This window comes from Myripristis murdjan, chromosome 13 (genome assembly GCF_902150065.1).
Source record: "Myripristis murdjan chromosome 13, fMyrMur1.1, whole genome shotgun sequence".
Taxonomy (NCBI): domain Eukaryota; kingdom Metazoa; phylum Chordata; class Actinopteri; order Holocentriformes; family Holocentridae; genus Myripristis; species Myripristis murdjan.
Genome location: NC_043992.1, coordinates 33584052 through 33602368, shown reverse-complemented (window position 1 = coordinate 33602368; position 18317 = coordinate 33584052). Strand labels below are relative to the sequence as shown.

General features: G+C 41.7%; 2 protein-coding genes across 2 annotated transcripts in view; both read left to right on the top strand.

Moving 5' to 3' along the window:
• The first annotated feature begins 4783 nt into the window (after positions 1-4783).
• Positions 4784-16459, top strand: nek8 (NIMA-related kinase 8). The gene is made up of 15 exons (XM_030067099.1): positions 4784-4830; positions 5659-5864; positions 6148-6380; positions 6952-7083; positions 7568-7776; positions 7945-8024; positions 8130-8314; positions 9042-9189; positions 9718-9794; positions 10568-10685; positions 10820-10970; positions 11840-12003; positions 12317-12469; positions 12861-13019; positions 14822-16459. The coding sequence occupies exons 1-15, from the start codon at positions 4784-4786 to the stop codon at positions 14848-14850; spliced, it is 2091 nt and encodes a 696-aa protein (XP_029922959.1). The 3' UTR covers positions 14851-16459.
• A 1414-nt stretch (positions 16460-17873) lies between these two features.
• traf4a (tnf receptor-associated factor 4a) overlaps positions 17874-18317 on the top strand; it is a 33527-nt gene continuing 33083 nt past the window's right edge. The window contains exon 1 of the mRNA XM_030067668.1: positions 17874-18016. Coding sequence (XP_029923528.1) covers positions 17874-18016 — 143 coding nt within the window. The remainder of the gene's footprint in view (positions 18017-18317) is intronic.

The following is an 18317-nucleotide window of genomic DNA, read 5'->3' as shown; positions in this document are numbered from 1 at the left end:
TACATTGTTACATTTTCATTGATCATACACAATGTAATATTTTGCAATATGGCTTTGGCAATAATGTAACCTCAACATCTATGCCAGTAAAGCTCATTTGAATTTAAATTTAAATTTTAACTTCCACATGTTATCTTGCAACCACTTTGCTTACCTCACCTTCACTCTACCTATTACTCGACTGATATTGCATAATACTTTTGTAATACTGGTAATGTTTTTTTTGTTTTTTTTTTTTCGTAATAGGTTTGATCGCTTGTTGATTGTTTGCCAAAATCTAACAGTGTATGTGTTGCCCACAATACATATCAAGTCAGTTTGGGAGCGCTCATCATAACTTAAATAAATGTTGTTTATGCCTTTGTTTTTTGCAGTCATAAGTTGGAAAAATGTTAAATGTTGATGGTATGGTAAATGATGATAGACGCTGTATACAATATAAAAAACACACCACCAGATGACAGCAAAACCCAATGTGAAGAGCCACTGATACAGACAAGAGGAGCTGTTTTTCAGCTCAGCAGCTCACAGTTCATTTTACTGCCACTTGGGGGCGCTCAATGCAAATACCAAAAATAAAGGCCCGCCTCTTTGAGACTTGACATGTACTAGAAAATTCCCTATGATGGGTAAGGTGGCAATCTGCTCCATAGTGTGACTCCACAACAATCCAGTCATGACAGCCTCTGTGGATTTTGTTTTTTGTTTAATTCTGACCAATAATTCAAGTTTATTTCTCTCAAGAACATGTACAGTATATTTTCATATATCTGTGTGCATTAGTGTGTTTGAGGGAGAAAGGCAAACAGACAGATTACAACAAAGACTGAGTTGATGGTATCAATCATGTGCCATTAGCAGTAGTTGAGGCCATTGCTGTATATATAATATACATGCAGCGGTGCCGTGTTTCAGACCCAATCAATAGGCCTATTGCTCCCTTTCTCATGTTCTTTCTCAGGATCTCAAGGATGAAACTTATTATATGAAAGACGAAACTTATAGTGAGTGTAAATACATCCAGTGAGCACCGAGAGCTCTTGGCAACAAAATACCTTGCAATTAGAAAGGAAGATGTAACTTAATAACTTAATAACTTAGTAACTTAATGCTCGGGCTTGTGTTTCCTGGTTGAGATTCTTTTGTCATAGTTGTCTTTCACATTGATGTGAGGCTTTTGTTCTAGTGGATTTCTGAACGGTTTTATCACCATAACCTACCAAGTGACACGGTCAGAAATTGCAATCTTGAATTCCCTAACAGCTCTAGCCTCTTGGAGAAAACAGATAAGGATTTTTGTTTTTCACATTTGGCAGCAGAGGTAAAGGGTCACGACGGTTTCACAGTTGCTGTTGTGTTTCTTCACTGAACGTGGAGTCACAGCAGATAGGACTGACACAGTTTTGTGCCCCGATATATGATGTATGTGGCAGAAATTTTTGTGCCTGGCTCAGCGTTCATGAACCTTATTGATCACAGGCTGAATTTCTTTCCCCCTGAGGCTTGTTGAGAAAAGGCTACTGTGGAGACTTTGAACGGCTAATACAGGGGAAAGCTGGGGGTTAATTGATTTCCAGCCAGAGCATTGTAAATGGCCAAACAAAAATAGGTCTGTCCTGGTCGGGGGAAGGGGCAGATTTAATTTATTTCCCCGGCAGCAGCATGGGAGCATTGCTTCGCAGAGTGGGTTTGAAGTCATTTATACAGTAATAAATGCTCAATTAAGCTGTACAACTGCATATATCGGGAAATCTCAAAAGACTTATGGCATGTAATGTCCAGCAAATACCAGTTTTATTGATTTGTTCATACTAATTGCAAGACAGTGTTATACAATTAAATACAGAAAAAAAATTCATCCTAATGACGATATAAGTGCAATGAAAGCTTTTTTCAGTTCAGTTCAGTTGTCAATATCTTTCTATCTGTCTGTCTATCTGGCTACCCATTGACAATAAATGGTAATAAAAGAAGTATTTGTGTGCTAAAACAAATTTCTAGCTGTCTGTGGAAGCCAGCAGAAACTCATTTATCATTTATACAACACTTGAGCAGAAACAAGTTTCAGCACCGTTGGGAAGATGGTGTTTACGAGCTGGATGTCGCTTTCTCTCTGACAATCAAGTGGAGACATAAGAGACAGCCACGTTGTGAGAACCACATTGTGATGGGAGAAGGTCACCCACTGTTTCCTCTGATTGTGAAATGTCTCTTGGGAAATCTCAAAAGATGTATGGCAAATTGTGCTGTAAGGGCAGTTCTCACCGGCAGGTGCATACCAAGGGTTTATCGACAGTTTCACTCTGCTGCCAGACGACACACACCGTGCATACCTGGACACTGACTGTTGCATCCACAGACAGCTCCGATGCTGACAGAAGATATCAGATAAAAGGCCAAAAATGTCACTAAGCAGGTCTGAGGAGTGTGATATATTGTGCACGTGTGAGCTTCCTTAAAGTCCTTTTTTGGACAGTATATACCTGAGAGAGAGAGGAAAAAAAATCTTACCATTACAGTGGTTAAGTTTATTTAACTACCTATCTGCCCATCTTATATTCCTTTCACCCCATCTTCATCAAGATACTGCAAATTGTAGAGGAAAAAGTATTAGTTCAATTACATGGCGTTAACTGTTTGTGCTGATATGTCATTATTTCAGTATGGAGATAATAGTGGAGCTACTTCGGTGCAACACAGACCGGGCTTTGTTAGAGCACAAAGCATTTATTATCTCCATCGTGGCAGAGAGGGGAAACAGTACTCATGCAGCCCCCTTCCTGCTTATCTGAGACCAGAGGAAGGCGCTTCATAATCACCGGGCGTCTAGACACAAGTCTCAGCTCCAGCTCTGCAAACTCAGGTAATCATCGGTCCTCTCTCTCTCTCTCTCTCTCTCTCTCTCTCTCTCTCTCTCTCTCTCTCTCTCTCTCTCTCTCTCTCTCTCTCCCTCTCTCTCTCTCCTCTCGCTCTCTCGGTCTGCATCCATCTATTTCTTATCTGTTTCCCCATTTCAGTTTCAACCTGAGTGTTGCTCTACCTCTCTCTCTCTCTCTCTCTCTCTTTCTTTCTCTCTCTCTCTCACTCTCTCTTCAGTTCTGCTCAGTTCAACTGGACTTGGCTTTAATGACCACATGCAATTGTTTTGAGTAATGTAATTGTTTTGTTTGCAAGCAAGAATGTAAGCAACAATGCACACAAATCATGATTTTTGACTATTTTTTTTTCTGGGATTAATTAATAAGAATGAAGGACGGGCATATATAAACATTATGCTTCTGCCTGTGTCTCTCATTCTTAATTACTTTGTTGTGCACAATATTGTCTAGACTGTTTACACAATAATAATAGATTTCTATATATTGTACTGTGTGTAATGACTGAATAAATATACTACTAATATAGTGTAAAACTTTGCCTGTTCAAAGCAGCTCTAGCCATATGATAATTATTTTGTTCCTGAGAGAGGGCAGACAAAATCTGTTATCAAAAATGTGAATTGACAGTCTGAAAATGTTTTATTCTTGCATGATATGGATGTTCAACTCAGAAATGTGTAGGCCTTTTGTGTTTGTGTTGTTTAGCCCACACTGTTTCTGCAGCCTCTGTCCTTGTGGCAGCCAGGAGAGCTGAAGCCTCTTTCCCTCTGTCTCGAGATGCTGAGCAGATTGAGTTTTGAAAGAACGCTCACTTCAAAGTAATTCAGTGCCATTTCCCAGCTGAAATTTTTTGTTTTTGATTGCATCACAAGTAGCACTTGCCTTTGTTTTGATGTTCGATTTTGTACTGTTTCATTTCTCTCTCTCTCTCTCTCTCTCTCTCTCTCTCTCTCTCTCTGGTTGTGTGTGTGTGTGTGTGTGAAAGCTATGTGTAAGTGTGTCTCTTTCTGAGACTGGGTACACATGACAAGAGGTGTTGGAAAGTAGCTGAGTACTGTACTTGTGTATACTTTTAGACTACTTGAGTATTTCAAGTTTGTGAGACTATAATTTTAGTTTGCTGCATTTCAGAGGATGGAAACATAGAAATCCTGCAGTGTAGGCACAGTTTCTACATCAGGTCCCACTAACACACCATGATGAAATCAACCATGACTGGAGAAAGGTAGCAGCCTTCACCTGACAACATGGACAAAATATTGAAACCAAGAGAAGCCGATCCACTGTCTGGAAAAAAAAAAAAAAAAAAGGATCATCTTCCAAAAACAAAGATGTGCCACATAGAACATGAACTGTGTACAGATCAGTTTTGTAGCCTGTCACAGACTGATAAAAGAAGACTCCCTTGGCTTGAAAACTTGGCATGTGGAAACATCAGATTCCCTAGAAATTTAGTCCACATGTAATTCCCAGTCAATTACAATAAAATTCATTAATTTGTTCCTGTTGAATGCAAGATAATGTATTACAACTAAATATAGCATAAATATGGAATGCATCCTAATGATGATATAAGATTGTTTTTTCAGTTCAAATCAGTTGTAAATCTTTTTCTGTCTATCTATCTTTTTTCTTTGTGTCTATCTACCTTGTGATGCTGGCTATGAGTGATGATGATGAAGTTTCATCATGGGACCACACTTGGCACACAATGTATGGCTCTTGAAGTTTCTTAAAATATATTTCACCTCACAAACTAGTTGGTGGGTCCTGAGCCACATGGCGCATCCACATCGCGTTTCCATGGTCAAAAGCGAGCTGTGCGCTTGTCTTTTGTCCCTCGTTGGTTCCTGTAGGAGGAGGGGAGGGTTGCCTGGAGACGACGGAAACGTTTGGGCGCACCGATGGAGAAGTATGAGAAAATCAAAGTGGTCGGAAGAGGAGCCTTTGGGTAAAACAACAAGTTTTTCTCTTCGTATTTGTGCGGCGCCATGCAAGTCATTTCTCTCGGTGTTTCGTGACGCAGCGCCGAAGTCAGAGAGGAAAAAACCTCCAGATGGGACCTGAAGTGATGCGTCAAGGCGCCTGCTTGTGGAAACTTTTCTGTCTTGTACTTTCTGTACAAAACAGAAATGATGTTGGTGTAGTTTCCCAAACGAAGTCAAGAAACAGTGAAATAAGCCGTTTTCGTGCCTATGTGTAGGCTACTATTTCTTTTCAGCTCTTTATACTTATTGCCAGTTTGTTGTTTCTGCTAGCTAATTACTGCGGGGTATGCACAGAGCACGGATTTATAATATAGGCTACTCTTATCTATCTACATCTAGCTATAGTACTCTGTTTTATTATAAATAAATGACTGAGTCTTTTGTTTTCGCATGCCTACTTTACATTTGTCGCATCTTTTCCATTCAGTGGGAAAATAATGACATTCCCTAAAAACTACATTTTTATATCAGTTGTTAACGTCGAGCAATACTCAGAATATGAAACTATGCTGCACTGAACTCACTGGTCCTTAATGTGAGAGCCCATATTCCTCCTCTGTATTTAATTAAAATCATGTAAACCTGTCTTTCTTTCTTCATATTTCACTGCTACGCTCCTCATCACTTCAATTGTCCAACTTTTTTTTCCATAGTCATACTAAATATTTGCCAGTACCAAAATACTGTAAAAATCCCCACAAAGCTTTGCAATATGAAACACTACCACAAAGGACCCTGCAACATTAATCCTTTTTTTTGTTGTTGTTGTTGTTGTTGTTATTCTTGACCAGGATTGTCCACCTGTGTCGGCGCCGCAGTGATGGGGCCTTCGTCATCCTGAAGGAGATCCCAGTGGAGCAGATGTCACGCGACGAGCGGCTGGCGGCGCAGAACGAGTGTCAGGTGCTGAAACTGCTCAACCACCCAAACATCATCGAATACTATGAGAACTTCCTGGAGGACAAGGCCCTCATGATCGCCATGGAGTATGCACCAGGTAAAAAGGCCTGTAGTGTCTCATTACATCACCTCCTGTCATTCATCACACAGCAGTCAGTGCAGTACACAGCTGTAGCCTTTCCCAGGGTTTTGTGCTGGAGGGCTGCATACCTCTACTGTTGCTCTTGTGTCAAGCCTAAATATGAGAGCGCCTGTATGTATCAGACCCTGTGGTGTTGTTTGGGGGAAAGTGTGGTTAGGTAACTGTCTGAACCGTGACAATACAGTGTCCGTCTCACATTGCAAACGATGAACCTTACATTGTTTGCTCCTGTATGCAGGTGGAACCTTGGCTGATTACATCCAGAAGCGCTGTAACTCCCTGCTGGATGAAGACACCATCCTTCACTTCTTTGTGCAGATCTTGCTGGCCCTTTACCATGTGCACAACAAACTCATCTTACACAGGGACCTGAAGACACAGAATATTCTTCTCGACAAGCACCAGATGATAGTCAAAATCGGCGACTTTGGAATTTCCAAAATCCTCGTGAGCAAGAGCAAAGCTTACACCGTGAGTTGGCCTGCGTCTGTCTTTCACAGAGAATAGCTTGATGTCATGGATCTTAAAGGTGTCGTTCATCATTTGTAGCATGAGGCTGTATGAGCGACTGACCAATGGTCATGTAGTTGCATGGACGTAACCTCAGGCAGGCAATTGACAATAGGACAACAACAGCAGTGACAAACAGCGTCAACTGATAAAAAAAAAAAAATGCAATGACAATATTTAAACCACAACAAACATGCCCAAAAAACATTTTCGCCATCCACAACTGAATACACTGTATTTTGTGTATTTTACCGTGCCATCAGATCACTCTTTACTTTGGTACTACTTTGTTTGAAGTAGAACACAAATATTACTACCCAGCAGAGCCTGTACAGTGGCATGATATGTGAACAGACTCTAATGCGCAGTAATACTCCAAGGTGGTCAGAGAGCCCAGTAAAGCAGTGAAAAAAACAACATAAAATACAGTATATTCTGCAGTGCATTATGTCAGAACTTCCATATTGTCCCTTTAACAGTATCTCGTGAACAGTGCTACCACAACTCAGTGTCTCATTATTTTTCCACACAGGTGGTTGGAACCCCATGTTACATCTCCCCGGAGCTGTGTGAGGGAAAGCCGTACAACCAGAAGAGCGACATCTGGGCTCTGGGCTGTGTGCTCTATGAACTAGCCAGTCTTAAGAGAGCCTTTGAGGCTGCTGTACGAGAAGCATTTTCTTTACTAATACTTTCAAATGGTCATTCCACTTTCACACGGTCCCTCATTATTCCAGAAATAGTGATTCACTTCCTCTTCCTTTTGTGTTAGTCTTTGAAGTGCTGGTATTATTGCTGTAACTTGATGTATAATAGATTAAAGATAACTGTGTGGATTGCTGTGAGGATTTTTACCAAAGGGTACGCAATAAAAATGAGCCATCCTAACAACCGTCAGTGCTACATTATAAACCTCGTGGGAGCTGAATTTTTAAGATTTCTCTCAAAATATTTAATTCAAAGGTCCCACATTGTCCCCGCGTTGCAGCACAAAGCAGATTGCTGCGGCTGTTGATTTTAACGCGGATAGTGAAATCTTTTTTGCCTGCACTGGAACTGGAACTTTAAGCCTAAAATGAGCAAAGCATGGATCAAGCATTGCACAATTTTCTGTTACCCACCTTTTGATTCTGCTCCGTATCTTTCAGAATCTCCCTGCCCTTGTCCTGAAGATCATGAGCGGCACCTTTGCTCCGATTTCAGACCGATATAGCCCCGAACTCCGGCAGCTCATCCTCAACATGCTCAACCTGGACCCGTCCAAACGGCCGCAGCTCAATGAAATAATGGCTCTTCCCATTTGCATCAGGCCGCTGCTTAATCTCTACACAGATATCGGCAATGTCAAAATGCGCAGGTAGTGTCTCCGAGCGTGGATTTGTGCCTAATGACTAGAAAGATGCATTAAGAGATATGAATTTTATTTGAGATAACACTTGTAAAGGTGCTCTGTATCATGTGCAATTAGTTTTTTTTTCTTATTTCTATGACAAAAATCACAACAATGATCTCACTGCTTTCCCAGAATTGAAAAACCACTGTCCACGGTGCAGCCTGGGCCTCATGGTAGACCAGGAGGGAGAGTGCCTAGCAACAGATCCAGAGGTTGGACACATTGCTATTCTTCTGTTTGATAAAAGAACCAGCAGCTTTACAGTAATTTAACATCCACTTCTATAAATGGATTTTTTTTTTCCTGTGTTGACCCAGATGGAGCCGTAGGTTTAGGAACAGGGAAGCTGCACTCGCTGCCCTTGTCCTCGGTCTACACGTGGGGCAGTGGCATCTCCGTGCCTCTGCGGCTGCCCATGCTCAACACCGAGGTGCTGCAGGTCTCCCTGGGCCGCACGCAGAAGATGGGGGTCACCAAGTCAGGCCGTCTCATTACCTGGGAGGTCCGTGTACTCCTGCACTTGTTTTTCCCATGTAAACCCTCAAGAGTTTGGCGATGATGTCAGTGACTTGCATCGCTGCTTTCATTGCATCGTAAAGAAAATATCCTCCCTAAAACAGTTCAACGCTGTGAAAAACAATTACTGGTGATGCCCCTTGCATTTCAAAGCCCAACTGTTGTTTGCTTGTGCATTTTTCTTATTCCTGCACGTAACTGGCCAAACAAACAATCTTTCCAGTGCTGCTGCAATGGCTTAATAGAATTTTTATCTTTATAAAACATACAACAACAACAATATAAGGAGAAATTCATTGTAGTCGAAGAGTTGAAGAGTTTGTCCTCTAACTATAGCCTCTGTAGATCATAATGCAATGGCACCACAGTGTTGTGCTTTCAGTAAGGAGCATGACTCACACACATGGCTCAGGCATCATAGGCTACTTTGCTTGCTATATTTATATATCCATAGGCCCACCTTTGATTGACAGCAGCATGTTCATGCCTATTCTTTGGATGTTGTTGAAAATCACTCAGTAAATTAGACTGCTTCATCCCAACCAACTCCTAGAATGCACTGTACATCACAGATTAATGATATCTAACAGTGTAATAGTATCTGAGAGTGGGTGTTTCCTTTCACTTTTGCTGTTAGTTTCACAGACCCATTTTCCACTGAGTGGTGCATTTTCATTTTGTCGTCAGTGACTAATAATCATTTACTGCTATAGTCTCCATCAGTAGGCTCCGGTGAGCCCAGTCTGCCTGGTGTGGTGGAGCAAATGCAGCCGCAGTTCATTTCACGCTTCCTCGAGGGTCAGTCTGGAGTCACAATCAAGTCTGTGTCCTGCGGTGATCTCTTTACCACCTGCATGACAGGTTGGTGGGCCATCTCTCTTTGGAGCGCCATCGATAGCATTCACGTCCAGTCAGCCTAGCGGGGAGTTCCCCAGCAGGAAATCAATGTTTATTCTCTGCTTTCACGCACCACCGCACCGTTGCTGTCATAAAACACCGAGACAGCCGGCGAATTGAGCCCCACATATGAGAGTATAGATGCAGTCATCTCTTTTGCTGGACTTTTCACTTACCATGAAATTAGTTTGCAGAATCTCGTGAAATAATCCTCACTGTAACTTGTCTGGAATTATGGAAGTGCACTTTTTCTTGGGGTACAGTGTTAGTCCCATTTGCGTTCAGGAGGCTGTCGTCTGTCCAGTATTGCAAAGCAGATAACATAGGATTAAAGAACCTTTCACTCAGCTCTTTCATCACTTGTCAGCGTGTTGAAGCAGATTAGTGTTCACTAGTTAGGGATTATAAACATTCTGTTGGTCCACATAAGGATACACCTATACTCAGCAACTAATAGGACCTCTAATCCCTACTTTTTATTTCAATTTGCAGACAGGGGCATTATCATGACGTTTGGGAGTGGAAGCAATGGCTGTCTGGGGCATGGTAATTTCAATGACGTAACACAGGTAAATGTTAAACCCCTAAATGGAAACATTCAAATGTTTTAGAAATATTAAAATGTCCTGATAACTTATGCAGATTTAGATTTTGTTTCTCCACCACATAAAGAAGTGCTGCTTACGGTGCTTTATGATTCATGTGATTCAAAGTCAAACTATCACCTGGATGCCATTCAGTTGAAAACTCCACCCAACGTATTGTAGGCAGGAATCCTTGTTAATCCAACACAGTGTACATTCACTCAACATCGTGAAGTCCCGGTTTCGAGTCCTGGTTTCGCTGAGAGCGCTTACTTGCTTTTACACAGTGACTCTGGTTGCTAGCTGTAAACCTTATTTCATACTGTAAAACATGGACTGTACTGAAAATTTTCCTCATTTTCTTACTTTTTGATTTGGTGATTTTAGCTGTACAGATCATTTCCTTTCAAAATATATGGATTAAAGAAAGTGATGAAATGGGAAATAGAACAAAATTGAATGTAAACTTTATCATCCACAGGTGTAAGTTTGTCTTTGGCCTAACAGTGGTCATGTTAGAAACATACAAAGTATATGAAGTATATAGAGCATACACAAGAGAATATGAGACAATATAAAAGGGCCTTTTGTATATATATATATATATATAAGACATACTGTAAAAAATAAAGTAAAATACTAAAGTAAAAAAAATCCTGCCACACACCAACGAAACTATAGACCCACTTGATCTTTTTGTGGTGGATACAGAGTCATGAATCAGGCTTCATGCGCCTCTTCATGTTTTTTGTACCTAGCCCAAGATAGTGGAGGCGCTGCTGGGATACGAGCTGGTTCAGGTGTCATGCGGCGCCTCCCATGTGCTCGCTGTGACCAATGAACGCGAAGTATTTGCCTGGGGAAGAGGAGACAATGGTAAATGAGCTAGTCATCTTCTACCTTAGCACTGCCTTATTTTTACGTCACTGATTTACGACAGGAACGCTCGGAGTCGATCTTAGCATATGAGGTAACAGTTCAATTGTCCTTTCTCTTCCCCTGTCTGGAAGGTCGCCTCGGGCTCGGCACCCAGGACTCACACAACTGTCCTCAGCAGGTGTGTGTGCCTGTAGAGTTTGAAGCCCAGAGGGTGCTGTGTGGAGTGGACTGCTCTATGATCATCAGCACCCAGTATAAAATCCTGGCATGTGGAAGCAACCGGTACATATCTGATATTTTCTCACCTCAAACTATGCCATTAATGTTGATCAACTTGCTGCTGGCTGATTTGGATCCAGTTCATGAAAGTGATTTCTTCTTCATTAACAACCACACCAAGGCTCGTCATTCCTCGGTTAAAATGTAGCTGTGGATGATTAACCTAGTTCTTGTCGTGGATGGTGGAGGATTAAAGGAGATCAAATGGCTTTGCTCTCTGGCTTCCTCTTCCTGTGAGACAGCATTCTCTTAAAATGAGAAACACTTTTTTCCTCATTGTTCATCCAGCGTTCAGCGTGGTTTCGGACAGGATGTGAAGTTCTGTGTGAGTAGGAGTAGCACGAGTAAACACAACAGGGTTCATTTGAGCTGTGAGTGGAGGCAGCATTGCTCAGATACCTGTGGTTTAGTTACTTCCTGCGAACTCATGACATTCACCCACATATAGTGATGGATTTTTTAAAAACTAATCAGGGTGGGTGAGGTGTAGGCATGTATGTGTGTATATATGCATATATGTATATAGGCTTTATATGTATGTGTCTATATATGTATGTGTGTGTATGCCAGCCCATTACACTAATGGGCGTAGGACCTGGCTATTAATGCTGTGATGCATTGCCTTGGATTCTTGATGTGCAGTTCTTTATATATATTGCATCTGCCCTTATCTTATGAATATGAAATGAAATGAAATGAAATGAAATGTACCCAGAGAAAAAGTTTCAATTTGGGACACATTTAAGAATATCTGCATATAGTATAAATTCTTTCTTTTTATGAAGAATGGAATTAATGCTGCTGTTCTCTTTCAACAAAAAACAGCCTCTGCTCTAAGTTACTTGGGTTTCGTTGTTGTTTGTTGTGGTCAGGTTTAACAAGCTTGGCCTGGATAAGATAGCTGCTGGAGAGGAGCCAAATCCCTCGAATCAGGTGGAAGAGGTCCATTCTTTTGCTCCTGTCCAGTCGGCCCCACTGAATATGGAGAAGATTGTTTATGCGGACATCGGGACAGCCCACTCGGTTGCCGTTACAGGTGAAATATTCTCTAGATTGTGGTATGAGTGAGGGATCTTCAGACCCTGCAGTAAAGCCATAGAGGAAACGAGCATGGGGAAACCAGCAACACCTTCTTTGGGACAGAAAGCAGCAGGAAATGTGTTTTTGACACCACCCGCATGAGAATTGTGCTAACAAGCATCTTGAGTATTTTCTCATCTGATTACAGTAATTATATCAAGGTCCTACAATTAACTTCACAATCAGGACACAATCATAGTGAAGTTTTAAAACAAACCTTTAAGATGAAGCTCATAGATTTTTCTCGTTTTGTGCTGCTCCTTGTCCAGAAAGGGGTCAGTGTTTTACCTTTGGCAGTAACCAGCATGGGCAGATGGGCTGTAGCTCCCGCCGTAGCAGCCGTGTGCCATACTTGGTGCCCGGGCTACAGGGAATCACCATGGCCGCCTGTGGAGACGCCTTCTCCTTAGCCATTGGATCTGGTGAGTCGTCGGGGGCAATTAAATTCCAGATTCTTTCTTTCTTCTCTTTTTTTTTTTTTTTTTTTTAAACCACATGTTAAATAGATATTTAACAACTATATGTGTCTGTTTCTTTAATTTAGTCCAGGATCAAACAGTAAAATGTCAGATTGTGCCAATGATTGCCTCCCCTTGGGGGAAGAGGAAGGCGGTGCCGGCCATGCCTGTAGGTGTTCTTTGTTAGGAAAAGGCTTTGTTCAGCTTTGGCTTCCTGGAGATAGAGCTATTATGCTGCCATGGCAGTAGAGAGAGAGAGCTGTCAGTTAAGGATTTGTGTGGATTAATGAACCTCTTGGGCGCAATGTGATTTTGAGGAGACGGTGACCACAGCCATTCCTCTCCTTTGCCGCAGAAGGGGAGGTGTACACCTGGGGAAAGGGAGCCCGCGGCCGCCTCGGAAGGAAAGAGGAGGATTCTGGGATACCGAAGGCGGTGCAGCTTGAGGAGAGTCACCCGTTCACGGTGACATCAGTGGCTTGTTGTCATGGCAACACTCTGCTGGCAGTGAAACGTAATATTTCACTTATTACCTCTTGTTAACAAACACCATGAGATGTTCGGATGTGGTGAAATCCAACAGCAATCGCTAATCCCCCAATGAAAGAGATGCTAAAGTTGAGACAAGCTCCCCTCGATGACGCTGACAGAGACGCACGTTTTTCCTTGTAGAATTGGGAACATGAAAGGGCTCGTTTGTAAGTTTGAAAGCCGACCCCCACTGTGAAGACTTTACCGCTGTGTTGCCCCATCTTTACCTCTTTGTATTCCCATAGCCTGTGGTATTCCAGTCACAGCACCTATTTCACTTGGATTGAGGCAATTTGGTATTCCTTACCAGTTACAACCAATAACCAAAAACTCAGGCTCCCAACTTTTTTCGCTGACTGGACGTTGTGTTTCTGGAGCATTTGCCATGACAAACTAGGCTCTCTCAGCCACTCTTTGTTTACTTAACAAGAGTGTTTCTATCTCTGTGCCCAAGTAATAATTTACCCCAATTTTGCTATCATCTTACTATGTGCACTGTTGGTATTGATTTCGGACACAGATCCAAATACTGTGGGCACTGATTCCTTCTCGAGAATAATAGAGGACATTTAGGCTGCATTTTTTTCCCCTCTAGCGCAAAACCCAGATATTGCAAAACCCAGATATTGTGATGAGAAAAACACAACACAACAACACAAAACAATGAAAGTGGGATTAAATCGGCCCTCCACACTCCAAATTGAAAATAGATGCAGATTTAGAAAAGATTAAATTGCATCACAATCTAATAAGTAACAGAGATGTTGGTAATCCTTGGTAGAGACTGCAGGGCTGCAGTCCTAATGTTCCCATGACCCACACCATGTGACCTGAAAACCAACATGACTGCCACTCATTGTAACTGTAATAATATCAATACCACTGATTTTCTTTTAAGACTAACAGAATGATACAGACAATAATCTGACAAGTACTGTATACCTTTTTGGAATAGTATTGATGATACATATTGATGCGCCTATGTATTTTTAATAAATGAATTATTTATACAATGGGAATGGACAGGGAGGAAGAGCAATGTTGCTGTAAGGTTGTACAATAATAAAACATTTGCAGGCAGGAGGTGGGTTTCTCTGACCTTAGCCAGGAGTTTTTATAGTGGACAATAGAAACTTCGCACAGAGGAAATGAAAGAGCTTGTTTCCCTTTGGAGCCTCTACCTTTTTACTTGTTATGTCACTCTCAAGGCTGGGCCGCCATCCAGCTTATCAGTCAGCCACCAAAATTATAGCTTGGTGTTGGGATTGACTCGAGCCAATTCAAGCTCTTTGTCCTGCCAAACTGTGATGGCAGCAGCTTTTTAATCTCTGATCAGATTCAGGTGTCAGCCCCGTACACCACTTTCCCCCCCGTGTTTTCTTTTGCACTAGCGCTTGACTTATATGGATATTTGAAGGCAGAATCCAGTATTTTTAGACATACGACACGAATCGACGATATTTTTTAAGTCTTTAAACTTCACCATTTTCATGCCAAAACAATACAAGTGCTTGGTGTGTCTTCCAAAAATATATTCTTCTCAGCATGGGAAATCTGTGATACATTATGTCTTGATGAAGAAACAAAAACAATCCCAAAACTGAACAGTTAAATGAATAAAGACAATAAAGTCACTGGAGCTTCATTAGACTGTTTTCATGTGGCTGTGGTGAGGGAGAAACCTTTTTTATATTGGAAGTGGACGATGGAAGTGATTGAAATCTGATATTTAATGAACAGATGTTATGTTGATGTTTTACTTCCCCCTCCTTCCTTTTTTTCCAGCTTTGCTCGAAGAACCTGCCCCAAGATGATTTCGTGATTTTTGTCTTGAAAAGTGCTCCTCACCCACCGAGCAGTTGTCCCGAAGCTCGGCGATGGCGCAAGGTGAAGGACAGCTTCCTCTGAATAACTTCTCCCAGAGGCCCCGTCTGCGCGGCAGCTGAAAGATTCCCTTTCATACTGCAGCTGCGGCCGCAGCGTTTCATTTGCTCTCCCTCTTTATGTTGTGCTTTCTAGAAATGTAAGCCTGTTTGCTTTCAGTCACACAATAATGCCACGATATGATGGAGAAAATCTGAAAAAGGTCAGATATTTCACTGCTCAAGTAAAGTGTGTTTCTCAAGCAGGTTAGGTAGTGGAATGCTGTAGTAGTATGACTGCAGGAAGTCATTCGGCAGCTTTTGTCCTCTCTCACATGCAGGACTAGCATGAGATGACACTTAGTGGAGAGTCAAACTGGTTTGATCTCTTGAGCTAGTGGTGAATGAGGTGATACAATGCAGGGAAAAGAAAAGAATGAATGCCACTTCAGTCTTTAGTTACCCATCAGCCCAATGAGCCAAACAAACTAATCTCCATCACTTTGTCAGTGGTCACGCTGTTCTTTATGGTTTTAGTCCACAACACAGAGCAGATAACGATTCATTGTTTAGTGTCAGGAAACTGAACCGACCCTGAAGGCAGTCGATGGTATTACAGCTGATGGTGCAACCTGATTTTATATATTTTTGGAGCATTGTGTAACTCACTGAAATTTTTGACATCATTAGTGAGGCTGTATACATTTGTACAAACTGTGTTCCCAGGGTGACCTTAGGCTGTTGCCAAACAGAGGCAGGCAAAAACAAGGTCCTAGAGACATCTAGTCGTGAAATACTTTTTTATTGTCTTGCGCAATGTGTTTTTTTTTTTTTTTTTTTTTTTTTTTTGTATGTTTCATTTGTCATTATCACTGCCTGTAACCCTTTTATAACCAGTCTTCAAGCTTTTACAGTGATGAAATCATTTCAAAAGCAGGGCGTCAACTGGTTGCTGGAGCTTTGAAATGAGCAAACAACCAACAAACCAACAACACAACAACAAAAACCATGATGATTGTGAAAAATGGTGTGATAATGAAGTGAGCGTTTAATGAGAAGATGCATTGTGTTGATATGTTCAGAGAGAAGGCTGACGTGGCTGAGCGCTGATTGCATTCAAACAGGAATGGACGCTATAAGGGCTTTAAACAGAGAAAACCAGTTTTAAAAGACGGCCTCTTCCTGTCTCTCTTTCCTGCTTCATTCCTCTGAATCATAATGAATTTCAAATGCTGTTGAACTGATTGTTATTCTGCATTTAACTAATTTAAATACATCGTTTTATTAGCTGCTGGTAATCAGACATCATTATCATGTCTGGTCACTGACTGGTGAGATATGGAGGGTGGATTTCAAAATGTAGTCGGTTACCAATTACCTGCTTAGAATGAATAGATAATCTCTAGCACTGGATTACTTGGTGGAATAATCTGATTATTTTTGCATTTCACAGCCTGTAAAAATCCCTAAATTCCCACGTTAAGCAGATCATTTTAGTGTGATGTGTAATTTTACTGGATTAAATATCAGATAGTGTAATTACTGTAATTACCATTACATGTACAGCAACATTATCATTCATTCTATATGTTATGTTCATTACATTACAATGTATTTTTTGCATTCACTTTGTGCATCTTTAATTCAATAAGCAGTGTCTTATTTTTATTTCCTAGTGGCTACGATTCAAGGGAGGTACCAGTTCTGAATCAGATTAGTGCAGTCTGATCTTCCTGATTATTGAACATTAGGATTGCAACTGGAAATAGACATTTACACTACATTGTAAATGTATGTAAATGTATAAACACAGTGGTGATATTTTACATCACCATCTAAGAACATGTGACAGGGTTAGGTATGCTGGAGTACAGATGGATATATTGCAAATGCTTTCCTGTGTGATGATGTAATGGTGATGTAATTAAGTGGCAATATAGCAGGTAAAAAAAAAAAAAAAAAAAAACTGATCCAGATCCGTGCCTGTGCACACTACCACACGTTCAAATAACATACCCCCATTTTTTTTTTTTATCACTAATATTCACAGTGGTATTCAGGTTTTATATTTTATAGTACATACAAAAACAACATGAAATACAGCAAAACACAATATTCTTTGAGTCTTATGCCTCCCTTACCACCAGAGGGCATCTTTCACCTCTTATAGATTCATATAGGTATTGCGTCAATTAGTTAGTGCAATCATCAACCTAAACCTTAACAACAAAAACCCTTGACAGTAATGTGGCTTTTACTCGGCAGAAGACTTATATATGAATTTTTTATTAATGGCGAGGCATGACAATTAACACTGGGTCTGCTCATCAAGGTGTAGGGTTACCTGCCATTGTAGGCTATATTATCTATATGCATGATTGACAAACAGCTCATTTACGTGTCATTATAGACTAGTGCGTCCGGACAAACGGCCAATTAAAGATCCATAAACGAGATCAGGGGGATGAAAATGGTGCGAACACGGACTGTAGCCTCTTGACTCCTCCTGCAAGGAAGAGGAGGCGGGACTCCGCTCACCTCCTAAACAGACTGAGGGATATGTATTGTGTTCAGCCTGGCAGTAAGTACTGCACCTACAGAGGGGAGGAAGGACGCACACACACGCACCGCCAGGCAAAATAACCCCGTGTTGTAGACGTGGATCAGGGGCTGTCAGAGAAATCGGCGACTGCGGCGGCGTTTGGGGACTGTCGAGGCTTTGTCTGGGTTTTTTCTTTTTTTTTTTTTTTTTGTTGCCATCAGTCGCCCCGGCTGCAGGAGAAGACTGGGAGACGGCCGGCAGGACTGAATCGGTCAATATCCGTCGGATCGGCCGGTGGCTGGAGGGACATGAGCCTTGCATCGGCGTAGACGGCCGTGCAAAATAGCAGATAGGACCGGAGGGGGTTGACATAAAGAGGTGTTTTACCTGTAACCTGCAGCAAAAGGCCCGATTGCGAGAAAATCCTGCAGCGATGCCCGGCTTTGATTACAAGTTTCTGGAGAAGCCAAAGAGACGGTTCCAGTGTCCACTATGCAGCAAGGCGATGCGGGAGCCTGTCCAAGTGTCTACCTGTGGACACCGCTTCTGTGACACCTGCCTGCAAGAATTTCTTAGGTAATTTGTGTGTATGTGTATGTGTGTGTTTGTGTGTAGTGTCTTGTCTCTCTCTGTGTGTATGTGTGTGTGTGACAGAGAGATCCACCTCCCTGCAGGCGATACTGAGGGCTACAACGTTGTCTAGTTTCGGTAGAGCAACAGTAAATAAAGGATGTGTAGGTGTGCCCTGCTCACCTTTCCCTCGCAGGTTTTTACAGTGGTGTGATTTTACTCTGCTATACTGTCGTACGGTGACTGATCAGAGTGTGTGAGGCCTGCCTGGGCTGTGTGTGTGTGTGTGTATGTGTGTGTGTTGCTG

Coding starts and splice junctions, on each gene's coding strand:
- nek8 (XM_030067099.1), top strand. CDS start 4,784: ATGGAGAAGTATGAGAAAATCAAAGTGGTCGGAAGAGGAGCCTTTGG. Junction 10,971..11,839: donor CTGGCATGTGGAAGCAACCG/GTACATATCTGA, acceptor TGTTGTGGTCAG/GTTTAACAAGCTTGGCCTGG. Junction 12,470..12,860: donor CTCCTTAGCCATTGGATCTG/GTGAGTCGTCGG, acceptor CCTTTGCCGCAG/AAGGGGAGGTGTACACCTGG.